Below are 25,052 nucleotides of genomic sequence, written 5' to 3'. Positions count from 1 at the left end.
ATCTTTTTTTTTTATCATGAAATGTTATTCATTTTATCTTTCTCTTTTTTTAGTTTCTTTTTATATTTTCCTCAACTTGTAGTTTTTGTTTTATAACTGTTTTTGTTGTACGCAGCTAAGACGATACAAACGTACAACAATTATTGTCATATCAGTAGGATTGCCATAAGGGACAGGAGCTATACTTGCATGGCTAGAAATAGCTTGGACATTATAAGTACACAGGGAGTCATGGGAAATTCCTGAAGGAACCCAACCCATGGCATAGACCCTCCCCTAGGAATTTAGCTAAGACACGCAGCAGGATCCTGACAGAATGGTGCCTCACAAGAAGGTCTCCTCAAGTTGTAGCTGAGCCCAGGGGCCTTTCTGTGTGGAGTTTGCATGTTTTCCCTTTGTCTGTGTAGGTTTTCTCCATGCGCTCCATTTTCCCCTTAATCCAAAGACATGCAGCACTGGTGAATTGGAGACACTAAATTGTCTGGAGGTGTGAATGTGTTTGTGTCTGTGTGTGGGCCCTGTGGCTGGCCATCTGCCCAGGGTGTTCCCTGTCTGTGGCCCTAGATGCTAGGCTCCAGCATCCCATTGACCCTACAGAAGATGGATGGTTGGATCCTGACAGAAGATATTCTGTTTGAGTGGAATGCCTCAGTATACTGAATAAAAATCTTTTGTTTGTATAAAAAAAAAAAATAAAAACTTGGAGAAAATAATATTTTAAACATTTTAATGTAAAAATGGTAGGTAAATTGTCAGTTCTCAAATAACCTCTGAATAATTATTAGAAAATTAACAAAAGCAAAACTATGACAGTGTAATGAATTGTACTTTGAATAACCTATTGTTAGGAATAATAATGATTCTCTAAATAATTCTGCCATTGAAATGCTGTTACAGTGTTGCTGTGATGTTGGATATGGATTAAAGTTGTTGTAATGTACAGTACAGATCAGATCATTATTTCATGTAATCAGGTGTATTTTTTTCACAAATCACAAATGCCCATGAATAAAATGCACTAAACAACATTAGAAGACAATACTGGACTGATTTTATTCTTTTGTGGCACACGCTTAGAATATGTTAATCTGATTCTAAAGAAGACATAAAACAATGTTGGAAGTATTGTTTCTAAACCATAAAATATACTTCTGTTATCTCTTTAGTTTAATATAAATTCTATAAAACAATCAAGCATTATCAGTGCAGTAAATAACAATGTGTAAAAATATTTTTACCCAAAATTGTTTGATGGCTAGTCAGGCATTATTTCACAGTATCTCAACTTTTATCTCAAAATAACTGATATAGCGAAACAATATTCATTATAATAACTGATACAAATCTGATGTATGATCCTTGAATTCTCTGAGCTTATATACAGTAAGACATTTACAGGTACCATGTAAGAGTAGGAAAGTAAGAACTAAAGAGGAACTAAAGATTTATTTTTCTTAATTGCCTCAACTGAAATGTAATCCATCCATTATTACACACAAAACAAATAATTACTGAATCATGACAATTTACTTGAAGGCTAAATTGAAATGGTCCTTAGCTGCCACTTTAGAGCATTAAAATGCAATAATTTCATGCTGTGCACTATATGTCCAGTATTTTATTACTTTATTAGTATTCAACAGTGACACATTTAGTCTTCAGATACTCATTCAGAGCTTCTTGTCCTGTTGGGGGAGAAACACACCCAGTTAAAACAATATACAAGAAGTAATTAATGTAAGATAAATGATTACTGAAATATAGTACAATGACTACTCACAAAAACCTGCTGGATATGAGTTCATTTAAATTAATTTATCATGCATCAAAATGATTATATCATTCGCACAATCATATTTTTGTCTTACCCAAATCTTTGCCAAAGCCAGATTGTTTGAAGCCACCAAAAGGAGCAGCCACATCAGTCTTGTTGTAAGTATTGATGAACACAGTGCCGGCCTGAAGTTTTTCACTCACGTACAGAGCCTTACTGATGTCACGTGTAAACACACCTGATGCTAAACCATATTCTGTGGCATTAGCCCTCTGCAGCACTTTGTCAACATCTCTGAATGAGGGAGATTGAGGACAAGGCCGTTTTTGGTCATATTGTTACAACTCTTAAAAATTAGTACAATGTATCTATTACAAATCTATTACATCTATTATTAAATCTATTACAAATCATTTAAAATTGCTGGAAGCTGAGTTGATATAGATTGACTGGTGTGAAACAATCAGCAGTTTAGTGGTAAAAGTAGCTTATTTCTACCAACCCATTACTGAATTTGGAGATGATCATGACTGGCCCAAAGGACTCCTCAACAGCAATATAAATGTGATCCTGCACATCAGTGAAAACAGTTGGTTCAAAGAAGAAACCTATAGAGATACAAGATGTAAACAACATTGTACTTTGTCCCTCACAAAGACTTATGCAAATGCTCACACACTCCTCTAACCTGGACGGTTCACTTGTTTCCCTCCACACACTAATTTTGCTCCTTCTTTGACTCCCTTTTCACAGTATTCCACCAGTTTGTCCAGATGAGCTTTGTGGTTCTGGGGGCCGTGGTCTGTGGAACGGTCCAGTGGATCACCAATCTTCATCTTCTTTATTTCACTCACCTACATAGATGCAGTTATATATGCTATGAGCTTTGAATTAAGATACTGGAGTTACAAATTAATTATAAAATCATGAATTTTTAACTCATCTATGCTATCACAGTATGCCTTTTACACTTCGGTTAAAATCATTTTAAGAGGTTAGTATGATTACATTTATAGTCGCTGCAAATTACTTTCAAAAGCTTGAGTTGATATACGGCCATAACTCACAAGAATGCGTCATGGCCATGTATCAGAATAGCTGGGATTCAGCCACAAGTAATTAACAGAAACACAGTATATGTAAAAATAGAGATGAAGCTATTAAACCATATGTATTGTTCTTTACCACTCTCTCCACAAAAGTGTCATGGATAGATTCCTCAATGAAAAGTCTCCCTGCTGCAATGCAGTTCTCTCCCTTATTGAAGAACACAGAGCTCATACCCTGTAGACAAGAAGTGTGTGGAGGGTATAAAATATGTCTGAGATTACAACCAAACATTTACATTGCAAATTCAATTGTGTGACGGTACTGAGGTAAACAAACCATTCTGACAGCCTTGTCCAGATCACAGTCATTAAAAATGATGAGAGGAGACTTTCCTCCTAGCTCGAGAGAAACCTTCTTCACGTTGCTGACTGCACAGCTACAAGATACACAAGCATTTTTGATGATTTCCATCTTAATTAAATTTCATTTGTAATTTACTACAAAAACTGAAACCTTTAAATTAAAGAAATACTCCAGCATTGTTTCAATTTTAAATAGAAGCTCATTCACCTTTTCATTATCTGTTTGCCAATCTCAGTGGAGCCGGTGAAGCCAAGTTTTCGAACATCAGGGTGGTCAGATAGCCTCTGACCAACCAGAGACCCTGCAATTTACATATTCAATATTCAATGAAACTACAAGCAGACAACTTTAAAAAAAATCTAGATTTACTAAAAAACTGAATTGTGCAAAGAATTTACAATATTGCTATTGAATTGTGTACAGAAAACAGTTAAGAGTATATCATTTTAATTTCATTGACAGGTTTGGGTTATACTAAACTCTATTGTGTATGTTTTGTTTATATGCACCTGATCCTGGTAGTATGTTCACCACGCCTTTCGGAAACTTTGCCAATGCAGTTAATTCAGCAAACTTGAGAGCAGTCAAAGGTGTGACCTAGAATAGAATGCAGAAACAGAGTCCTTCAATTCTGTGTGTATATTGTTAGGGTTAAATATGCCATACCCGTGTGCATTTTTGTTTTAATTTAAACTTCAGTTCTTTACCTGTGCAGGTTTGAGCACCACAGTGTTTCCAGCTGCTAGGCAGGCTGCAGTCTTCCATGCCAACATCATCAGTGGATAATTCCACGGAATGACAATGGCACACACACTGAACATAAACAAACAAGAGCTAAATATTCTCAACACTCTGTCCAGATTAACTAAATGCATAGTATTTGAGGTGTTTTTTTTCATGAGGAGAGTTGATTTTACCCAATTGGTTCTTTCTTGGTGAAGGTCAGGTTTCGATTAGGTCGAGCCTGGTTGATAGGAATAGTGCAGCCCTGTGGAGAATAATTTAATATATATTTCAGACACACAAGGATTTCTTCATTTTTTAATATTACTAAAACTGTAGTTTCTAATACAATGCAGTCAAATTAGCTTTAAAGGAATCTTCTGGGTTCAGTTCAAGTTAAGCTCAATCAACAGCATTCAGTGCATATCAATTATCACAAAATTCAATTTGTCCCATGTTTTATTCCAAAAAGTTATTTTAAAAATGTTTAAATAAGGTGAATAAAGCTAGAAAAAACACAGAATGTATACTTTAATAACAGAATATCCTAAATATAACACTGTGGCATACATCACAAATGATGGCTGATAAATAAATATTCTGATAAATAACAAACAAACCTGAATCTTGTCACACCAGCCAGCGAAATATCTGAATGTTTGAATAGACATGCCGATGTGTGTTTTGAGGGCAAGAGTATAGACTGCTCCTGAGTCTATGGTCTCAATAGTGGCCAACTCTTCCTGATGCTGTTCCATCAGATCAGCCAGTCTGGACAATAGACACATTCACGCAATTACAATTATGAAACTTTACTAATATGTTTATCACTGCAGAGACTGTGTTACAAATAATCATCGTCCATCACATATAGTTGTATATTTCCTTTCTGTAGTCATCCTTGTCGAATTTATTGATACTTAATGAGAGAACAGTTTGGTCAATCAAAAAGCTCATATTTGCATAACTTTTTTGCCAGTTTTTGGTCTGAGCAAAGATAATCAGAGCCAAATTAAGTATTTTATTCCAACAATTACCAGTTCAATGCAGAAACATAAGAAAGAAAGAAACCTGTGTGTAACTACAGTGTTTAAATATAATATGCATGTACTTGTAGAGTAGTTTGCCTCGATCTCTGGGGTTCATCTTGCCCCACTCTCCCTCCTCAAATGCTTCTTTAGCTGCAGCCACTGCTTTTTCCACATCCGGGATCTGAGCTAAGGACACATCACAGATTGCCTACACAAACAAAAACTGAAATGTGAATGTGAAAAAGAAGAAAATAGATAATGCAGAAAGACTGAGAGTGAAGAAGGAAACTGTGTCCCCCGTGTACCTGTCCATCAGTGGGGTTAATGGTCTTATAGGTCTTTCCCCCTTCAGCATCTACAAACTCCCCATTTATGAAAAGCTGGTGTGGGATTCGGATTGTCATGTTGTTCAGTTTCTTTTCTACCTACAACAGACACGCGGATACACAATTAGAAAATTCACGATTACCAATACATACACAACAACAACAAAAAAAACAGTATAAAAATAGCCAATTTACCTAATCAACTTTTTTTTTCATAAACGGTCAGTAAATTCTAAGTTTGATAGCTGCAATATGTTCCAAAATTTGACGTTTACCACTGTGTTTGAAATCTAGATCTACAGTATCTCGAACTAAAAACCTGAAAATTTGAATCTTTATAGCAATAATGGGAAAATTCCACTTAAACATACAACAATCTTCAGTTCCAAAAGAATGATGTACCAGTAGCACCCCAACTTTTTTAGAATGTACTGAAGGCATCAAACTTAAAATGAGTGTATATTTGGACTTCAAGAGTTCCTGATATAATTTCTAATATTCTGTAAAACGCTGAAATAGTGTCTGTTTCAGCACTGCATTTTTGTATATAAATTATATATGTACTGTATATATATTTCAGTATAATTATAATTATAAGCTACTACCCATTTAACAGATGCAATACTAACATAGTCTACGGTGAACTCTTCTTCCCCGTCCTCGCCTCTCAGCTTCCTCACACACATTTGAATGAACTCTTCAAAGCTTGTTGCCATGTAAACATCCTCATTCTGCAACTGCAACTGTGCCGCCCTCAACTTTACCTCCTCCACCAGTCTATAGTACAAAAATAAGAAAAAATCTTTTGGATTATATGAGCAAAATAAAGCATGTACATGTACATACAGTACGATGAGAATTTTACATTCACACATTACCTGACTACATCCATCGAAGCAGCACCAGACTTAAAGAAGTCAGTACTGTCTTCAATCTTCTCTACATTAGTCAAAATACTCTTCCACACCACCTGGACAAAAAAGCAATAAATACTCTAATAATCTATCATCTTCTGCCTTCAACACACATTATCTTTCAGAATGTGGAAAAGTAGTATTTAATACTAACAGGTTTGTAGCATACAGACAACACAAAGAATATCAAGGTGACTAGTAATGAAATGAGTCATATATTTTCACCCTCATCTGCTCAGCAAATTGTTTTTCATCCTCAGAGAGCTCCACAGTGGAACTGACAGCAGCTTTGAAATACTGGGATGCAGCAATCATCTTCCCATCCTCAAACTGCAGGTTCTTCACAAGTAACTACACACAAGTACAAACAAACTTTATGTAATTAAAAACACAGACACACACTCATCTACAGTCTTGCATTGCACATTTTATTGGGTAAAACTCATCCTCGTGTCATTCTAAACCTGTATGCTTTTTTTTTTTTAATTCTGTGACACACAAAAGATATTTTGAAAGATGTCGAAGTGTCTAAACAAAGAATGTTATTGTCCATTACCATATGGGCTAGAATTCTGCTGAATCCTTGAGTTGAGACAAAAGTCCTATACATTTGACACTTTTTTCTAAGTAATACACAGGCTGTGTGTCCGGTTCACACAAAATATGGTACTGATCATCTAGAGACCCTCATGACAAAAATATTTTGATTCAGTACATCATTTATAAGATGTGATCTAATTGATTTTTCAGCTGTGGCTCATACTGACACACTGAAACAGTAAGACTGAAAAGTCCTCTTGTTGCTAGTCAAGTCAAGTCACCTTTATTTATATAGCGCTTTTAACAATACAGATTGTGTCAAAGCACTTAACAGTATCAAATTGGAGGATAGAGTGTCAGTAATGTATAATGATAAGATTAAACACTCAATTTTCAGTTAAAGGCATTTCATTATTGAATTCAGAGATGTCATTGTCTAGCTCAGTTTAGTTTAAATAGTATCTGTGCAATCAAATCGGCGATAATCGCTAGAAATTAAGTGTCCCCAACTGAGCAAACCAGGCGACAGCGGCAAGGAACCAAAACTCCCTCCGAGACAGAATGGAGAAAAAAAAACCTTGGGAGAAACCAGGCTCAGTCGGGGGGCCAGTTCTCCTCTGGCCAAACGAAACCCGCAGTTCAAAAGTTTATATTTCTATTTTTTAGTTTGTTGCAATTTCTAACAATAATAGTATTATGTAGTTATATAGCTAGGGGCTATAACTTAAGAAAAAACTAATTGTGCTATCTGTGATTGAAGAAGTTGAAATTTGTCTCCGAAGCAATTGCATCCACAGCATCAACAGGATGTATTCTTTTGAATTTGTCTATTTTGTTCATGGTCTCTTCACGTGCTTGGACCGTGATGATTGCAGCATGCACTTAAAAGGACAGTTCACCCAAAATGAAAATTGTGTCGTATCACTTTCTTTGTTCTATAGTTTTTTCTCCTCTTTTTTTGACCATAAAGTTTTTTAGTTACCAACATTCTTCTTTTGTCATCAGTAGAAGAAATAAACACATACAGGTTTGAGACAACATGAGTGTGAGTAAATTATGACAGAATTTTCATTTTTGGGTGAACTATTCCTTTAAATTTGGTTGGCATAGTCACAAGTCCCCTCAACAACTCAGACTAGCACAAATGAATCCTGCCTAAAATAGGTGGTGCTATATTAACCATGTTTTGTGCCTATATCAAGTTATTTCTTTATCAAGTTTAGCAATTTTGATAGCATAAACTAAAAATATTTCTTCATGTCCTTACCGTCTTGCCATCATTCCCAAAAAGAACAAGGCCATTTTTGGTAACCAGACCTGGTCGACTTGCTCCAGGGATTTCCAGAGGTTGACCATTACTTGAAGAATGATCATTTTCCAACAGTGTTGATCCATAAAATGAAACATTCTACCAAAAGAATTAAAACAATACTGTTGCAACAAGATAAGTTTTTGCACATAATTTAATGCATTTGACTAAGAGTCTCTGCATGTTTCCTGTACTGTTGTGTGTGTTAGTTAAAACACTCACTTTCCCATCAATCTCTGCCCAGGCTCCAGGTACTCTGTCATTTCCTCTGATCCAGTTATGAATGGCTTCTGCTGGCTGGTTCCAGTCAATCTATTCAACCAACCATAGATAGTAATTGTTTAAATGTTGAGTACAACCATGAGGTTGAAGCTATACATCTATATAATCGGCTGAGAACTCCACCTTTGAATTTTCTTTCTTCTGAATACACTCATATGTGGCTCCTTCCTCTGGTTGCTTGATTTTCGGAGCTGTACCTGCTGCAATTAACCTGACTGCCTCCACCTAAAACAAACACACACACACACACACACACACACACACACAAGAATCCAAGGGTGCTCTCATATACAACAACTACATCGGACTTCAAATCCTACTGATCCTAAATTAAAACAATCAATGGAATTCTGTTTTAAATTGAATGCATAGTATACTACAGTTTGCAATATGATGTAGCTGTTTCTGCATTGATCCACACCATGCCTTTGACTCCCTCTGGAAACAGGAAGCGTTTGTAGATGCTGTTTACATTGTCGTTTGGCTCCACATCACATTCTCTTTGTAAAAGAATCGGTCCTGTGTCCAGTCCATCATCTGCCCAGAATATAGTAAACCCACCCTTCTTATCACCATGAATCAGAGTCCTTGGAGAACAAAAAAATAGCAAAACATAAAATTATGTTATATAATTTACACACTCGAGAATTGTGTTATCATTTGCTCGTCCTTATGCTGTTTCTGTCAGTGAATAAAATATTGTGCCAAGCTTCAAAAAATAAAATATACTTTTTAAACACATATGATACTTAATAACATTTGCAGATAATGATACAACTACAAAATTAAATTTTACGTGCTGGGGAAAACATGTCTCAGAAGCATTAAAGAGAACATGTATCCATCAAAGCACCTGATAGCAAGCTGCCTTAAATTATATGCATTTGTTTGAAACACTAAATATAAAGCATTTTCATGTTTACAATAACGCTGTTCATGCACTTTTTTCCAGAGCAGTTCACTCTGCATCCTCCACTGTTTTTCATAGATGCGTTTTGGCCACAGAACATTGTTGTTGATTATTTTCTTTATTGAGATTATTGATTAATTGTTGCATCCCCAGACCTACTTTTGCTTTATGGCTCAAATCAATACTTCCTACGTCCTACAAACCCTGGTTTTCTGTCTACAGTATCAACATTGACACCAAATACCGGGGTCAAAGCAGCTGAATAATATTTCTAATATTTCTAATTACCACACATACACACACTCACTAATAAAACACAAAAAGAACACATACCAGTTAATGGCAGAGGCACCTCTGTGTCTGGGCAGCAAGGAGGGATGATAAATGATGGACCCGTGTGTTGGGTGATCTATCACTTCCATAGGGATGAATTGAGAGCAGAAAGGAAGAACATTCAGTTCAGCACCAACTGCCTTATACTGATCCACCACCTCTGTGATGGCCTTTCCCTTCAGCCTCCAGCGGGGAAACTTGAACACAGGCACGCCATCCTTCTCTGCCTCAGTCGCTGTGGAAAGTTTAAAGATTTATTTAAATTTGTGGAACTTTTGTGTTTTATTTCAGATCCATATGCAAAAAAGTGCAGTGGCGAAGCACACCTGCCATGAAAAAGCTTTCTGCAAATAACATGCAATTTTATATTTCAAAGACAGAGGTTGGCCAAAGTTCCATGCAGCTAATTCATAATTCATTACATTTTGGGGAGTCCCACAACAAGACAATTAACGACCTGAATTAATTTGTCTTGCCATTTAACAACCTGAACTAATCTTGTCTTGTCATATTTTAAATTTCAAAAGACTCGTTGACCTTAACACATAGTCTTGAGTTTTCTTCTGCATGTTTGTAAATGTTGGTTGCATCAGATTACTTATATTTAATGGATAGTACATCTACATTTTATATAAATATTCATATTTTAATTAATTTAATGAATGTTTTTTAATTATGAACAGTTCAGCAATTAACAGAACAGTTGAAATCACCATGACATTTTAATACAGTAAAACATATATAAATGTAAGTAAAACAGTAAAACATATATAAACATAATAAAAACATATTCACCGTAGAAGAATTGTATTCAAATCATTTTATGTAAGAACTCCATTTATGTATGAATTCCATTTTTTATTTATTTTTGAAAAAGGACAGATTCAGACCAAGATGAATGTTTGGTGCAAGAGCAGAGCTGCCACTGTTACATAAGAGAGTGCTGTTACTGTCAGAGAGTCAATTTGCATTTCATTCAGACCACCTGCCATATTTTGGCACTGGTCTGTACAAATCACATGTAAAAATTGACAAAATTACATTTTCACTCCAAACATTTGTACAAAAATCTAAATTCTGTTATCATTTACTGACTCTTTTGTTATCCCAGATATATGACTTCCTTTGTTCAGAAGAACACAAATGAAGATTTAAAAAAAATAATCCATCTCTGAGTCCAAATAATGTGTAAAGCACAGAGCACTTCTTGCATAAGGTTCACAAATTGCTTTCATGGCGCTTCATGTGCTGACATTCCCAAAGATTGTTTATAAATAATATTAGCACTTTTTTTACACAACTTTTTTCACTTCAGAAGACTCGATTGGGGTCATATGGAATACCATTGTATCTGTTTGTGTGTTTGTTTAAACTTCAAGAGACTCCACACATTAAATGGACCCACAGAGCTGGCTTATAGTTCAAAATATTTCTGTTTGTGTTCTACAGAAGAAAGAAAGTCATATAAACCTGGTATAGCGTAGGTAAATTATGAGAGAATTATCTCTTTAAGAGTAACATCAATGATCCTTACAGAAACAGAGACTTACCAAGTGGGTCCATTTTTCCATCTTTGTCAGGGATGGTGAAGACGCCAACAATCATATGGCCATCTTTCTTCAGTTCTTTGTACACTTCCTGTCCAAAGAGACTCTGGCCAATCACGGCAATCTTCATCTGAAATGAAAGGAACACACACAGGTTAAATAAACTATTATTGACTACATATTCAACTACTACTATTACTATACATGGTAGCATATTAGTTCTAAAATTAAATATGAAATAGTTTAAATGACATCTTTTACAAGCACTGCATCTTTTAAAATGCACTTCCTATAACAATTAAAAAAAACTATTTTCTCTCTTTCTGCATTTCACTTCTCTAGCTTGTTAACCTCTGTCTTAAAAAGTAAAAGTTGGAATTTTGTACTGCAGATATTGTTGGTTCTTATGATAAATTGCTTGTCAAGCTGCTTTTGAATGAATTCACAAGCCTATGCTTGCTATGCAAGAGCATGTTCAAGGGAAATTCAGGTAGTCTGGCCTACCACTGACTCTGCTCAAAGAAGAACCATCCAAAACTGTCGCTTAGTGAATCAGTGTTTGTACTGGTAAGCATGTGCAAAGTGTGAATAGGGAATTCACTTAGCAACCTCTATCATGATTGTGCCCTTGAGCAGGGCACTTAACTTTACCAGGGCTTAGTAATAAAGATGGACTGGAAAACGAGGCTAATGTGAGCCCTTTTTGGACGTTCTTACAACTCAATATTATATTCATTTATTATGTACATCTGTTTTTATGCCTTGCAAATGTAAACATTTATTTTACTCTATATGCCATTTTTACAGCATAGATGTTTAGGGAGTTACTAGCCTTCACAAAATTACATTAGCTCTAAAATGTTTAATACAGGTATTACAGGAAGGTCTGTAGCTCCCAATAATATATCCTTTTTTTTTTTTTATAAAATCTGACCCACAAGTGTAAGGAGTGATACCGAGAAGACATTTAAAATTCTTCCAAAACGAGTATGTGTGGCTCTCAACAGAGTTTGGCACTGTCTCTGCAATAAAAAAGCTGTACATTTATTTAGCTTCTTCAAAAGCAGCCATGTTATCACCTTACTACAGAGAAATGTCATGTAGCCTTTAGGTGGCTGAATTATTTTATTGATAACATTGTGGGGCAGTGTTCACAACAAGCTTCTGTGGCTGATGATACACGAGGCAACTTTTTTTGAGCAATGTTGCTTGGGCACTTTCCCATAATGGGTAACAAATTTCTAGATATTTTAGATCAGTCATGGGCCCTGTGTCTCACCTGGATGCCCATTGACGGCAACATTTCCCAAAGTTGCCCAATGTATCATCAGCCTAAATGTCTCAATGTGTACACGTATCATGAGTGTTTGGCGTAATTTTATGGACCTGAAATGCACTGAAGGCCTGCCTAGAACTGCTTTAGCTGTGCGGTTTTATACTTTCATTTTGAGTAATTATGTTAATTGCCTAATTCGCTATATTGTATGCAATTTAGGAACCCATGCAACATGTCATACATTAGGTGTCCATACAAATCAAAGTGAACCAGATGTGTCAAGCTCCAAGATAAGATAAATGAGCTAATATTGTAGTCTGTAATTGTATAACTATAATTGTAGCTATAGCCTATTTATTTATTTTATTGATTAGTCACAAAAAAATGTTCCCTTCTGCTCTGCCCATTCCAAATGCCTATATGGAGGGAAAAAGGGGAACTGGACCTATGTTGAAACTACATTTACCCTGCCCTGAGACAATTTTTCAGGCGCTGTTCTAAACTTCACAGAACTTGGTACACATTAAAGAAAACATTTTATCCATTTGCAATGCAATGGGGTGCTATAATTTAAGAATTACATCAAAGCCACGCAACTGCAGTCAATAAAGCTGAAACCTGTCACCAAAACAATTTACATTTAGGAAAGGAAAGGACATGACGCCAAGGATGTAGAGAGGAGTGAACAACCAACACACATACAGAGCAGTGGGCAGCCATTTTTGCTGCAGTGCCTGGGGGTTCGGTGCCTTGCTCAAGGATCTCACCTCAGTCGTGGTATTGAAGGTGGAAGAGAACACTGTACATTCACTCCACCAACTACAATCATTGCTGGTACCGAGACTCAAACCCGCAACTGCTGGGTTACAAGTCTAACACACTAACCATTAGACCACAACTGCCCCGAGCAATTTAGCTCTTAAAAAGAGACTTAAAAATGAGGAAAATCACAAGCAATTTGTCATAGGAGCCACCAACATTTATAGTACATGATGTACATTGTTGTATAAACTAGATTAGAACACATAGGCTACCAGAGCAGAATACATAAGCCTTCTTTTAAATTTGGCTGTTTTGGTCATGTTCCCCACTGAAGATTTTTCACCATATTAATTTTTAAACTCCTCCTGTTTTGTGTTCATCAGATCTATACCAATTTTTGATTAAATGCTCTATCTGGCAAAATGTTATTAAAAGCTTTTCAGAGGAAAAAAACAATATCATGTAATGTATTAATGAATTTGAGGAAGGAGACACTAAACAGTAAATAAATAAATCCTTCTTGTTCACTTCCATGCACTGACTCATATATTTTGTAGGGTATGAACTAAATGTATTAAGACAAACTTGAGATGTTCATTCAGATAGACATGCAAGTTAATCTCGTTCAACAAGTGAAATGAAATAAGCGCAGCTCTAATGTACAGGCATGCACATACATAGAATAATCCCCAATTTATTCCCCATTTATTTTCCCAAAGACAAAAAAGAAAAAGAAAGAAAGAAAGAAAGGAAAAAAAAAAAGAAAAAGAAAGAAAGAAGACATTAGACCATAAACTGAAAAAAGTGTGTTGCATTTATGATTTAATCATGTACATTGTTTCCACCTGAATAAATTAGCACAAACATAATTGGTTCACGTAAAGTTAAAATGTTAAAAATATGCACAGTTCCTGTTATGCAATAACAAAAACACCAAAAACTAAATAAAACCCACAATAAATTCAGCAGTCTGTAAAGCGAGCCAGTATGTGTTCTGCACATCAACACTGTGAAGCAGAAATCGTTTCTTTTAGATTCTTCTTTACTTTTTGCCAAAGTGAACAAAACATTTAAACCACAAACCATAAAACATATTAAATCTGATTTGTTGTCATCATTTGTGGTGCTTAAACGTTATTTCTTCTAAAAAGATTTGTAGTAGACATGCAAATGTTGTTCATCAGCATTGCAGTTTATTATGCAATTAAAGGTCGAGAATTTGTTTCCAAAGTCCTACACACCGCAGATAGCACAGCCAGGAAAAGACCTTATTGGTTCTGTGTGGCTTTTTCCTGCCTACAAAGACTAATTATAGGGTAAACAAATAGCATTTGTTTGTGAATAACCTGCTGACCAAAACAGTATATGAATCAATCTTGTGCATCAAGGAATGAATGAAAGAGGGGCAGAAGAACTTATTAATGTGTAAAAACACTAACGATGACCATACACTATTTAAATGATATAAGAATGTTATTGAAACCCATAATAAATTTCATTAAGACTATTACTGTTGTCTTTTTCTATAACTTTTTCTATAAAGACCAGTTGTCAGAAATAGGGGAATACATCTGTTATAATTCTTATGCTTTTGTAAACAGCTTGTGCCATGATCAACTGTTTTTGAATGAATATGTTGAGTTAATGATTTTATTCAATGGTGTAAAAGACATTTACTGGTCGCCACTTATGTAATTGTGTAATGAAGTAACCTTGAAAAAGGGTCAATGAACATGAGAGTAAGAAGAAACATTTATTATACAGTCCACGTTGTTCATGATTTTATTGCTGATACAGTATGTCATTAAAATTTGATTTTGGCAAGTGATTTTTGTGAATCAGTCTCCATTCAATTAGACAGGGGCTGTAGTTCCATGACTGAAAACAGCTGCCTGAGTGCATTCCCAAGATGACTGCCGATCACTTGCCTTTAGAGAAAACAGTTATATTGGGATTCAAGTGCATAATACCATAAGCTGACTTGTACACATAGTTTATTGTATTGTTATTATTTTCATTTGAGAAGGTTTTTACAAACAGTTCATGGCCTACAAGGGCAATTTCATCCCTTCACAATTGAGTCCAAACTTGTGATCCCATTGACTGAAAGGGCTTTTATTGGAAAACCTACAGTGTCTGACTGGAAAACCAACACATTCGACTTATGTTATCTTAACTATGACTTTAACTGCTTTTTAATTTATGTTACTGATAATGGTATGTAAAGTGCTTATAATGGTTCTTTACCTGCTCAGCATGCTAGATTAGCACGATTGTGGCATCTTTCGAATATTCAGAGATTACTATGGTGAATGTACGGTGGCCGAGAGAGCTCAACACACTGTAACTTCAGAAAACACATGCAAACAGAAAAAGCACCAGCAAATCAAGAAAACATCTTCATCGATTTAACAGCAGGTGCTGCAAATGCCCACAACACAACCAAATATAGAATTTTATTTGCAGCGCGTTTCTTTGTTTGGTTGTGTTGTGAGTATTTGCAGCATGTGTTGTCAAATTGACGAAGTTGTTTTCTTAATTTGCAGGGTTTTCTATTTGCAGTGCGTTGAGATCTCTCGGCCACCGTATGAATGACGTCAAGTTGACCACTACAATATGGTGGACGGCTTACGTATAACAGCCCATAGAAACACGATGCATTCCAAACGGGATATATCGCCCTCCGAAGGGCACTTCAGAGTGAAAATAATCATGGCCGCCATATTGAAGTGTCGTTCCAAACCGAAGTGCTCAAAATTAGCCACTTCAAAGGGCCCTTCGGAATGAAGGATTTTGAAGGGTACAACTGATGGACACTTCGGGCCCCCATGATCCTTTGCGCTGATTCTTTGCATGATGACGGCGCCTCCGTATAACGACGCAGAAGGACACTTCAAGAAACAGTTGTTTGGTCCCCTACACCCTTCAACCCTTCGAAGCTCTCACTCCGGAGGGTAAACACTGTGAAGGGATTAGGGCATAGGGATGAGCCCTTCCGAATGGAACGCAGGGGCAGTCGCTAATGAGGCATCTACGTATACATATCTATGGATTAGCCTACGTTAGCATGCTAGCAGTATAGCTTATTAAATCTATCATGTTTGATCATCTTTAATAATTTGTGGATATTATGTCATTATATGACACATTGAGTAGCAATTAAGACTGTCAATGAGTATTTTTTTAATCTTTATAATTATCTAATTACTTTTTTAATACTTGAGTACAATTTAAAGTTGTACTTTTTTACTTTTACTCAAGTATGTTTTTGGCCAGATACTTGTACTTTTAATTGAGTAAAATTTTTTAGTAATTTTTACACCTCGGAATAGGGGTCCCATTTGTGCGGGGGCCCGCCCTATACACTTTTGAAGTGTATCACCGCATCACTGCGACATCGAGAACCGCATGTTTGGAAATCTGAATTGCAGAAAAAGTTTTTGCAGAAGTAGACATGGCCTAGTTCTAGGATAACAGCTACTCTCGGATTTCGGCTGATTTCAAGTCGGAATGTCGGACACGTTCTCTCTCAAGTGCTCCTGGGACATTCGTACTTACGAGTTGGCAAGTCGTTATTACGACGAAGTCCCTTTGGTCGGAAAAATATGGCGATTTAACTTTTCTACACAATTCAACTATTTTTTTTTTAAACTCTACATCTACAAAATATTGAAAGAAGAATGTGCATCATTGTGATTTTTTTATTTTTTCCGTTTTTATTTAATTAATGAAGGTGATGTAAACTGAATAATTATATATTCTATTATAATTATACATTAATATAATATTTTGTATATGTAACTTATAAAGTTTTATTGTACATTACAAAAAAATAATAATTTTATTCATTTCAACAACTTTACCGACGCTGCATATCTTTAAGTCTTTGCATCCGACATGTTTTTTCACGGACACGCCCCCAACTCGGGGCTTAAAGAAAATTCAGAGTTTCCCACTGGTAATAACGACTTTGTGGTGGCGTTCATGTGCGTTCAACTCGTAAATACGATGTATCCGACATGACTTGAACGCACCATCTGATTGAGTTGTTAACTGTGTTTATGCCATGGTCTGTCTGAATACTCGATTCTGATTGGCTGGCAGGTGTTGATTAAATTCGTTGAACTGCACAGGTCAGTTTAACCCTCATCCGTCCCTCCCGACCCTATAACCAAAGTGTCCCTCGTGGGCCAAATTGACCCGAAGACCCTCAACGTTACACCTTTTTTTTCAGTCCAAAATTTTTTTTTTTTTTTTCTTTAATTCAGTTTTTTTCTAATTATTTATGTAGGTTTTGTTATAATTTTTGGAGATTTTTTTTTTTTTCCATAAATTCCAGATTTTTTCATGAAAATTAGCATATTTGCATACATTTTTTCACCAAAAAAAAACAAACAAAGACACAATTTCTACTTTAAACATCATTATCCATCAGGAACTAGGTCACTGAGTGTCTCTGAGGCCATCTGGCTGGGAAAAATGACAAAAAACTGCATTTATAGTTTCAGCCACCAGATGGGCCTATTGAACCCTATGGAGATTTTCAACTCAGCTCAGAAAGTTAAATCTTGAAAACTACACCACTTTGAGGCTTCATTTAGCTTTCAGATGTATCTCAAGGCTTTCAGATATATATAAAAGCATTGTAAAAACAATATTTTGTAAAAAAAATATATACATTTATACTGTATTTTAATCTAAACACATTCATATCCATAAATATGTAATAAATATAAAAGATAAATTTAAAAATATAAAAATTATATCAAATGATTGGTTTTCACCTCATCATCATTGAAATTTAACTGTGTTTGGTCAAATAAAAAGTCAAAATGATATTCATTTCCCAGAAGAAACATTATTTATGTTATAATGTATGTCTATGGGAGTGTGTGTACCATGTGTGTGTTTGTGTGTGTGTGTGTGTGTGTGTGTGTGTGTGTGTGTGCCTGTGTGTATGGATATGTGAGTTTTTTCTGCATTGGGGACATTCTGCAGTATCAGCCCTTCATTTGGGTATGCATCTTTCCTGGATTGTGTCAGATTTATCTGTATGGTAAAAAAAATCCCCCCCCCCAAAAAAAGCAGGTTTTTTTCGGACTTTCCATTGATTCCTATGGGCGGTCAAATTCCTATGGCCAGGTTACATTTTTTTATTACACCCACATAAAATCATTGAATCGACTTTTTTGTGTGTGCTCTGTGCTCAAGTGTGACAAAACTCAATTAAAAAACCCCACAGTTTTTTCATGAATTCTAGTCTTTTTTGGCTCCGGGTCAAATTGACCCACGAGGGACACTTTTGTCACTTTTTTTTTTACACCCACTTAACATCTTCGAATCCGCTCCAATTTTTTTTTGTGTGTTCCCGGTGCAAGTGCAACAAGTCATGGAGTCTCGGATCAAAGCGATCAACGCTCGATTTTTAAAAAATCTTTGAAAATCAGTTTCGGGTACGGATGAGGGTTAATCACGTTCTGGTATTCTATAGACGGTTTCATCAGGCGCACGCGCCTGGACCAAAGTTAACTTCCGGTCTGTGTTTGTTTATCGGTCTTGTTAATGGCGCCGGCTACAAACACAGTTAAAGTTAAAGTGATGAGTAATGAAGTTGGGCTCAGGTTGTTGTGCCGCGGGATCTGTTTCACATACATTTATTTATTTGTGGCGACCCACCATGATATCAAAACTGACCGATTTTCCAAAAGGCTTCGTTGAATAAACATGAGCACGTAACGCGTGTTTAAAAATCAAAACGAGGCGCAGGTGTTTTTATATCACTGTATTTCTGAAGGAACACTGTCTTTAGAAAATGTTCAATGTCATTTTAATTTCATCTGGCATGTTATATGCCTGATAAAGCAGCGTTTGTAAGCTCAGCGCTGCTTTGTGTAATGTACAGCCCAACAGCCGTTTCCGGGAAAACCTCTAGTTCTCCAGCTTTAAAGCACCTCCTGCTGGCAGAGAATGAATTTGCATTTTTAATAAGTCCGTCCAAGTAGTTATCGCTGCATCTCAGTCCGTCTGATTTACGCAACAAACATATTTTGCTTGTTATCAAAACATATTCTACTCTAGAGGGACTTAGCTGTTGTTACTGATTGTATTTGGATGTCTACCGGAAGTTAAGTTAGGGCCACAAAAGCGAAACAAAAGTACCGTTTGTTTATGTTGTTGCCGTTGAAACCATAGACATAATATACGTAGACGCCTCATGACATGCTGGAACGTAATCCAGCGTCGCCGCCATATTGCTTGGGTCTCCTCACGCTACGCTAGCGCTGGAGTCAACGGAGAGAGAGCAATTTATGCCCGTATTTTGTGCAGTTTACTGTTGCAATAACCCGCGCAGATACCAGATCGCGTGGGATTACCTTTCACAAGTAAGATTGAACAATAATTTTGGTTATTTTACCATTTACGTTATAATATTATGTCATCGTGTTACTTACGTGTAACATTATTGCAGCAGGAACTGGTACTCTCTCTCATTATCTCTTGCTGTTTTTTTTTTTCTTCTGTTCTTCAACTTTCAGAGGATGTGTTCTTACTCGGGGACATCATTTCATGCTTGTTTCATTTATGGTCAGTGGCTCCTGCAGGTGTACAGCTGGACGCACTGTGCGTACCGTGAGCGCTCAGACTGACCTGTGATTTGCCCCGCAATCATTTCAACAGTAAATTATAGCCGTATTTCTGAACCAGCCATGCCATTAATAATGAACGTATCAGTCTTTTGCATGCCAAAGTCCATTTCTGCTTATAAACAGGTCAGGTTAGACTACCACAATTAATCTGTAGCCTATTTTACAAATGGGAATACGAAAGTCACAATGTTTTACATTCAAGCTACCCGTAGTGAAAAGTTCTTTAAAATCATCTGGAATGCAATAAAGTCATTTTTACAGCTGTGTTTAATGCATTTTGCTGCATGGATTAAAAAATAGGCTAATAAATAATTCACATATCATGCAGACAAAATTACGTTGCAGAAAACCCGTTAAGGAATTAAGAGCAGAGCAACGTAAAAATCAGAAAAAATATATAATCGGGCCTGTTTTAGGCTTTTCCTTATTTTTATATTTTAGACAGTGATGAAAAATGACTCGCCATCTCCTCATTGGACGAGCCTTTAGAGAGAAATGCATCTTTACAGATTACATCATGAAAGAGTTTTTGTTTTCGATTTGAATTATTTCGTTTTAAAGTAGTAATTTAAAGCTTTCTATAGATATATTTATCATATTTATGACTCAATTCGTTGAGTTTCAGTTCATCATTGTGAAGCGCTCCTATTCGAGACGAGACGGCATGCGCAACCTCAGTTTTCCTATTTATTTTAATAAAATCACAACGTTTTTTTTATTATTGTGAATGCACAAAAATAAAAGTAGACCCTTTACAGTTCCGAATGATGTATTACTCCTACCTTTATGAGCAAACATTATGGCGTATTTTAAGTTGTTTCCACGTGTGTGTGTGTGTGTTTGAGTGTGTGCGTGAGAGAGAGAGAGAGAGAGAGAGAGAAATAAAAAACTTGTTTCTTTATTAAAATATAAGATTCATTAATTTATCAATATATCTTTGTTAAAGAGCATAATACAAAGTCTTTTAGCATGAAAGCACGTATTTTTCAATGTGTGACAGCGTCCTGTATCATAACTAAATCTCTGCCGTTTGTAACAAACCAAACCGTGTGAAAATCCGGTAAAAATTCGGGGAGTTATGATTATTGTAGTTGGTGATACACATTCCTCAGTAGAAATGAATGCTGGAGGGGCGCATTGGGGACCCATCCAAGATGGCGGCCGCGCTGTACGTCAGCTCCAATAGGCAGCGCCAGTCTATGAGGCGTCTACGTATATTATGTCTATGGTTGAAACCGTCTTTGATATTAATGCGCTTCCTATAAACATTGGTAACCATAGTAACATACAATTACAGTTGAATAGTAATACAGACGAAAATAACAGTCATTTCTATCGTTCCGGTCAAATATTGCAGCGCAAATATTATTAACATCTTTAATATGTGAATGCTGGAAAATGACCATGGCATAAACGGGATAATCAACGGCTAGCTGTGCATTAAACGATGCACAGCTAGCCTCCGCTAGCCGATGCCTCCGCTGCGCGTCGGGTGGTTCTTCGCCTCCACGTCGTGCATTCAAATCGTTTAATGCACAGCTAGCTGTTGATTATCCCTTACTTGGAACAGACACGAACTGTCCTAAACGACTCAGTTCGATTTGGCGAACCGGTTCAACTGGTTTACTGAAAAGAACCGGTTCAAAAGAACGATTCGGTTCGTTCACGAACCAGATATCACTAGACAGCAACATTCCAAGCCGGGCAACAGAAAAGTTTTTAAAATGAGTCTGCAAAAATAACTGAATATCAAAAAGTAGTGAAACCCACCAAAGAAAAGGCTCATCATTGAAGGATATTTGCTCAATCAGAGTGCACTGCAGGGTCACACAAAGTTCGATCAACCAGATACGCCCACAACAATCCAAATATTTAACCTGACATTTACGGCAAATAACAAGGAACGATTTCATGTAACAACATCTAGCATCACAGAGTTTAGGTTACTATAATGAAAAGAAGCCAGCACATTAGTCAAATCACATATGACATGAACTTTACACGAACTAGGCGACATTCTTTTATGCACGTTTGTTTATTTTTTAAAAACGTTTTCGCTAACACAAGACTAATTTACGAAAACGACACCAAACAACCATGTGTCCTTTGTCAAAAGGAATTTGTCATTGCACATGTGACTATGTGACTATTTGCTATCAAGCTTGCATTTTGAAGCAATCTACATGTAGCCTATCTAGATATACACTTATCATACCTTTGCACGTCCAGATTGGAGTTGTTCCTCTGCAGCAAAGAAGGATTCAGCAGACACCGTTGCTATTTATTTCAGCACAACTGTATTGCAGGCCAGCGATCAGACTACCAATAGCGTTATTACAAACGCAAGGGGGTGGAACCGAAAGTTTCCGTTTCCACAGTTTTAGAAGCATATGTTGAAATCATAATATAAAAACGTGAAAAATGTGTAGGGCTGTATAATGTGACGCGTTGTTGCTACCACTGAGTTTTTATAAGAGTAAAAGATTATAATCAATATAATAGTATGAATTGAAGGTCCAAAATAAAATTAAACTTGTATTGTTTATAGTTTATTGACTTTTTAAAAATGTATTTTTTAAAAATGTATTCGTGCCTATTGCCTTGAAATCGTGTTAACAAGTAGGCCTACAGAACAACAGAAAATTAGACATATATCATAAAAAATAATATAAATAGACAAAACCAAAAGCCCAAACGTGACAAATGTGAAAAAGCCCAAACATTTGTGAATAAAAATCTGCCAAATATAAGAACAGGAAATTTTGTTGCTGTCCCAGATATAAGTTCCTCTTACATAAAATGTTTTCACTGCATTGATAATTGATAAAATCAAAGAAACATAACACAGTAAAAAATTAGAGTGTGGCTAACAGTATTGAAGGCTTTTTGGAAGTCTAAGAATAGGGTCCAAAACCAAATCATAAACAAATCAAACCAGGAGCTAACCTTACAAATGGAATATGTGGTAACCATTCACAAACCTTTACTGGCACTCATCAATCAAACCATCAAGGCCAGATTTAGGTCATTTTACCAGGACGTATGCCAAAATTTTATAGTATTTATTTGATGATTGGCTTGCAGGTTATCGATCAAAAGAGTATAGTGTATTGACCTGGCTGTGTTTGTCTGGGCAGTAATTCAGACATGCCAATCAAACAAGCCTTGGGTAAGGGAATTCTTGATTCTGCTGTATTTTAGTTAAATATTGCATAATATGTGATAACGTGATTTCCTAGAAGTTAGTTTTGCATTCAGTATTGCTGTATATAAAATGGAGACGTTAACAATTGACATGGAGGATGTGTATATTGGCCCCATGGAGGATGGTTTGAGTGCCAAATAATCCTAATCACAGATGCAGTCTGATATTAGTAGAATCTTGCATCTGAAAGTCTCCAAAACTGTGGTCAGGTGACGCATAAGCACATTTCCTGTTATAAAAAGTGCTTACAGTTTGCCAAACATTAACAGACATTTCACTGGGACTAGGTTCTTTGGTCGGAAGAATAAAGCTTTTTGGGGAAAAAACTAATCCCTATCGTAGTGGTGGATCTTAGATGTTGTGGGGCAGTTTTTCTTTCATTTACAAAATTAAATCAACACCTGGCTGCCTCTGTCATGAAGTTTAAAGCATGTAAGCATCGGTTGAATCTTCCAGCAGGACAATGATCCAAAGTAAATATCAAAATCAACACAAAAATGGTTCACTGACCACAGAATCAAGGCTTTGCCTTGGCCATTCCAGTCCCCCAGTCTTTCAAAGAAAAATAGTGTCCTGACCTAAACTCCAGAAGAGGAGAGTACACAAGCTTGGACCACAGAATATGAAGCATCTGAAAAGCTCTGCATGTGGAAATGGTCTCAGATCAATAGGAGAAGATCTGTAATTTTAACAAAGTGAGGCAAAAAAAATGAAAGAATGACAATAATCAAGGAAAATCTATTTTATGATCATAACATTGCAGTTGTTTTACTTTTAATTAAAGTTCAGATTTTTAAGAGTATATTTTGAATGAAAGATCCAACAGAAAAAGCATATTTCCACAGACTTTTTTGCTCATATTTACCTGTGCATTAATTAGTGGAGGGCACTTTTCAGGGCTTTGTCGGATAAAAAAGTGATTGGGCAAGAATGGCTAAATGTGGGACAAAATAAGGCACAGGTGGGACTAATCAGTCAACCAATGTAACTGTGGAAAAACACCAGTGCTTTGTTCAAAATCCCCGATATACCTGTATAATATTATGTTGTGCTCACAACAGACAGTTTAGAAAATGGATGGATGGATGGATGTATCATTCAGCTGCAGGCATCATCTTCAGGCAAGATGCGGGAATTTATTTGGCATGACCCTCACAGTGCATTTTGGGTATTCTATATCAGTTTGGTGCATTATGAGAATGAGTGCACTTGATAAGGCCCACTATGGTTTCAGAAACCACTACAAATGTCTAGTAGTGCCCTATTTAAGGGTATAGGGGCAATTTCGGAAACAGCCCAGGACTAAACACAGGGAATGAAACTGAATTTAAAGGACCAAAATTACAGACAAGACATGACAATACTGCATATGCAATCCCATTTAAATCGGTGAGCAAGTTATATAGTGACATGCTGCATGCTTCCAATTTAGATTATTTGAGTGTTCTTGCATAAGAAGTTATATAAGTTTACAAATGTATTATGTGTCCACTGCCAAAGAAGAAATCTTTTTAATAGGCTACCATCGTAAACGTAATATATCTGCTTATTTAGAGGAGTGTCTTCAAAAGCTGTGCAGTTATCTTCGTTATGATCTAGGATTGATTTCATTACAAGGTCAATAAAGCCATCATGATTAACATTTTAAAAATACAAGAGCATACATACAATTTAATATAGGTTTGTTAGCCACAGCCTAGCTACAATGCAAGCGTGTAAATTACATTTGAAATACAGTATAGTAATACAGTAATATGAAATATGTATATTAAATACAGTAATATGATTTAATCCACTAGAAAGTTCTGTTATCAATAGATTTTGAAATGCATATGAAAGGTGTCTCAACCTTCACCTCACCCAGCAATCTTGATCTCACAGACCAATACTTTAGCTTCACTCATTCCAGCACACATACTTTCTTCACATTCAGATACTTCACATTGTTTATCAAATTTATTGTAAGAGTCTATAATGGTGCCATGGTGCATTTTTAATAACAGATAATAATGCCACAGTAATTAATATCAGTATATTAAGTAATACTGTGTTTGAATACT

The 25,052-nt window shown here is 36.1% G+C and overlaps 1 protein-coding gene across 1 annotated transcript; it reads right to left on the bottom strand.

The window, feature by feature from the left end:
* Window positions 1-1,028: 1,028 nt before the first annotated feature.
* aldh1l1 (aldehyde dehydrogenase 1 family, member L1) lies at window positions 1,029-22,150 on the bottom strand. Its single transcript, XM_058780322.1, has 23 exons — window positions 22,003-22,150; window positions 11,106-11,232; window positions 9,556-9,790; window positions 8,734-8,899; window positions 8,436-8,537; window positions 8,253-8,342; window positions 7,989-8,129; window positions 6,407-6,532; window positions 6,146-6,237; window positions 5,897-6,044; window positions 5,247-5,366; window positions 5,022-5,149; window positions 4,531-4,681; window positions 4,105-4,175; window positions 3,895-4,000; window positions 3,697-3,784; window positions 3,395-3,488; window positions 3,161-3,260; window positions 2,960-3,058; window positions 2,463-2,628; window positions 2,277-2,382; window positions 1,869-2,068; window positions 1,029-1,685 (listed from the first exon to the last, which is right to left on the bottom strand). The coding sequence occupies exons 2-23, from the start codon at window positions 11,230-11,232 to the stop codon at window positions 1,630-1,632; spliced, it is 2,712 nt and encodes a 903-aa protein (XP_058636305.1). The 5' UTR covers window positions 22,003-22,150; the 3' UTR covers window positions 1,029-1,629.
* Window positions 22,151-25,052: the final 2,902 nt, after the last annotated feature.

Source organism: Onychostoma macrolepis, chromosome 06 (assembly GCF_012432095.1).
Source record: "Onychostoma macrolepis isolate SWU-2019 chromosome 06, ASM1243209v1, whole genome shotgun sequence".
NCBI lineage: Eukaryota > Metazoa > Chordata > Actinopteri > Cypriniformes > Cyprinidae > Onychostoma > Onychostoma macrolepis.
Note: the sequence above shows the minus strand (reverse complement) of the source record. Positions and strands in the feature narration are given on the sequence as shown.

Coding starts and splice junctions, on each gene's coding strand:
- aldh1l1 (XM_058780322.1), bottom strand. CDS start 11,232: ATGAAGATTGCCGTGATTGGCCAGAGTCTCTTTGGACAGGAAGTGTAC. Junction 3,785..3,894: donor TGGTGCTCAAACCTGCACAG/GTAAAGAACTGA, acceptor ATTCTATTCTAG/GTCACACCTTTGACTGCTCT. Junction 1,686..1,868: donor TGGCTTTGGCAAAGATTTGG/GTAAGACAAAAA, acceptor CTCCCCCAACAG/GACAAGAAGCTCTGAATGAG.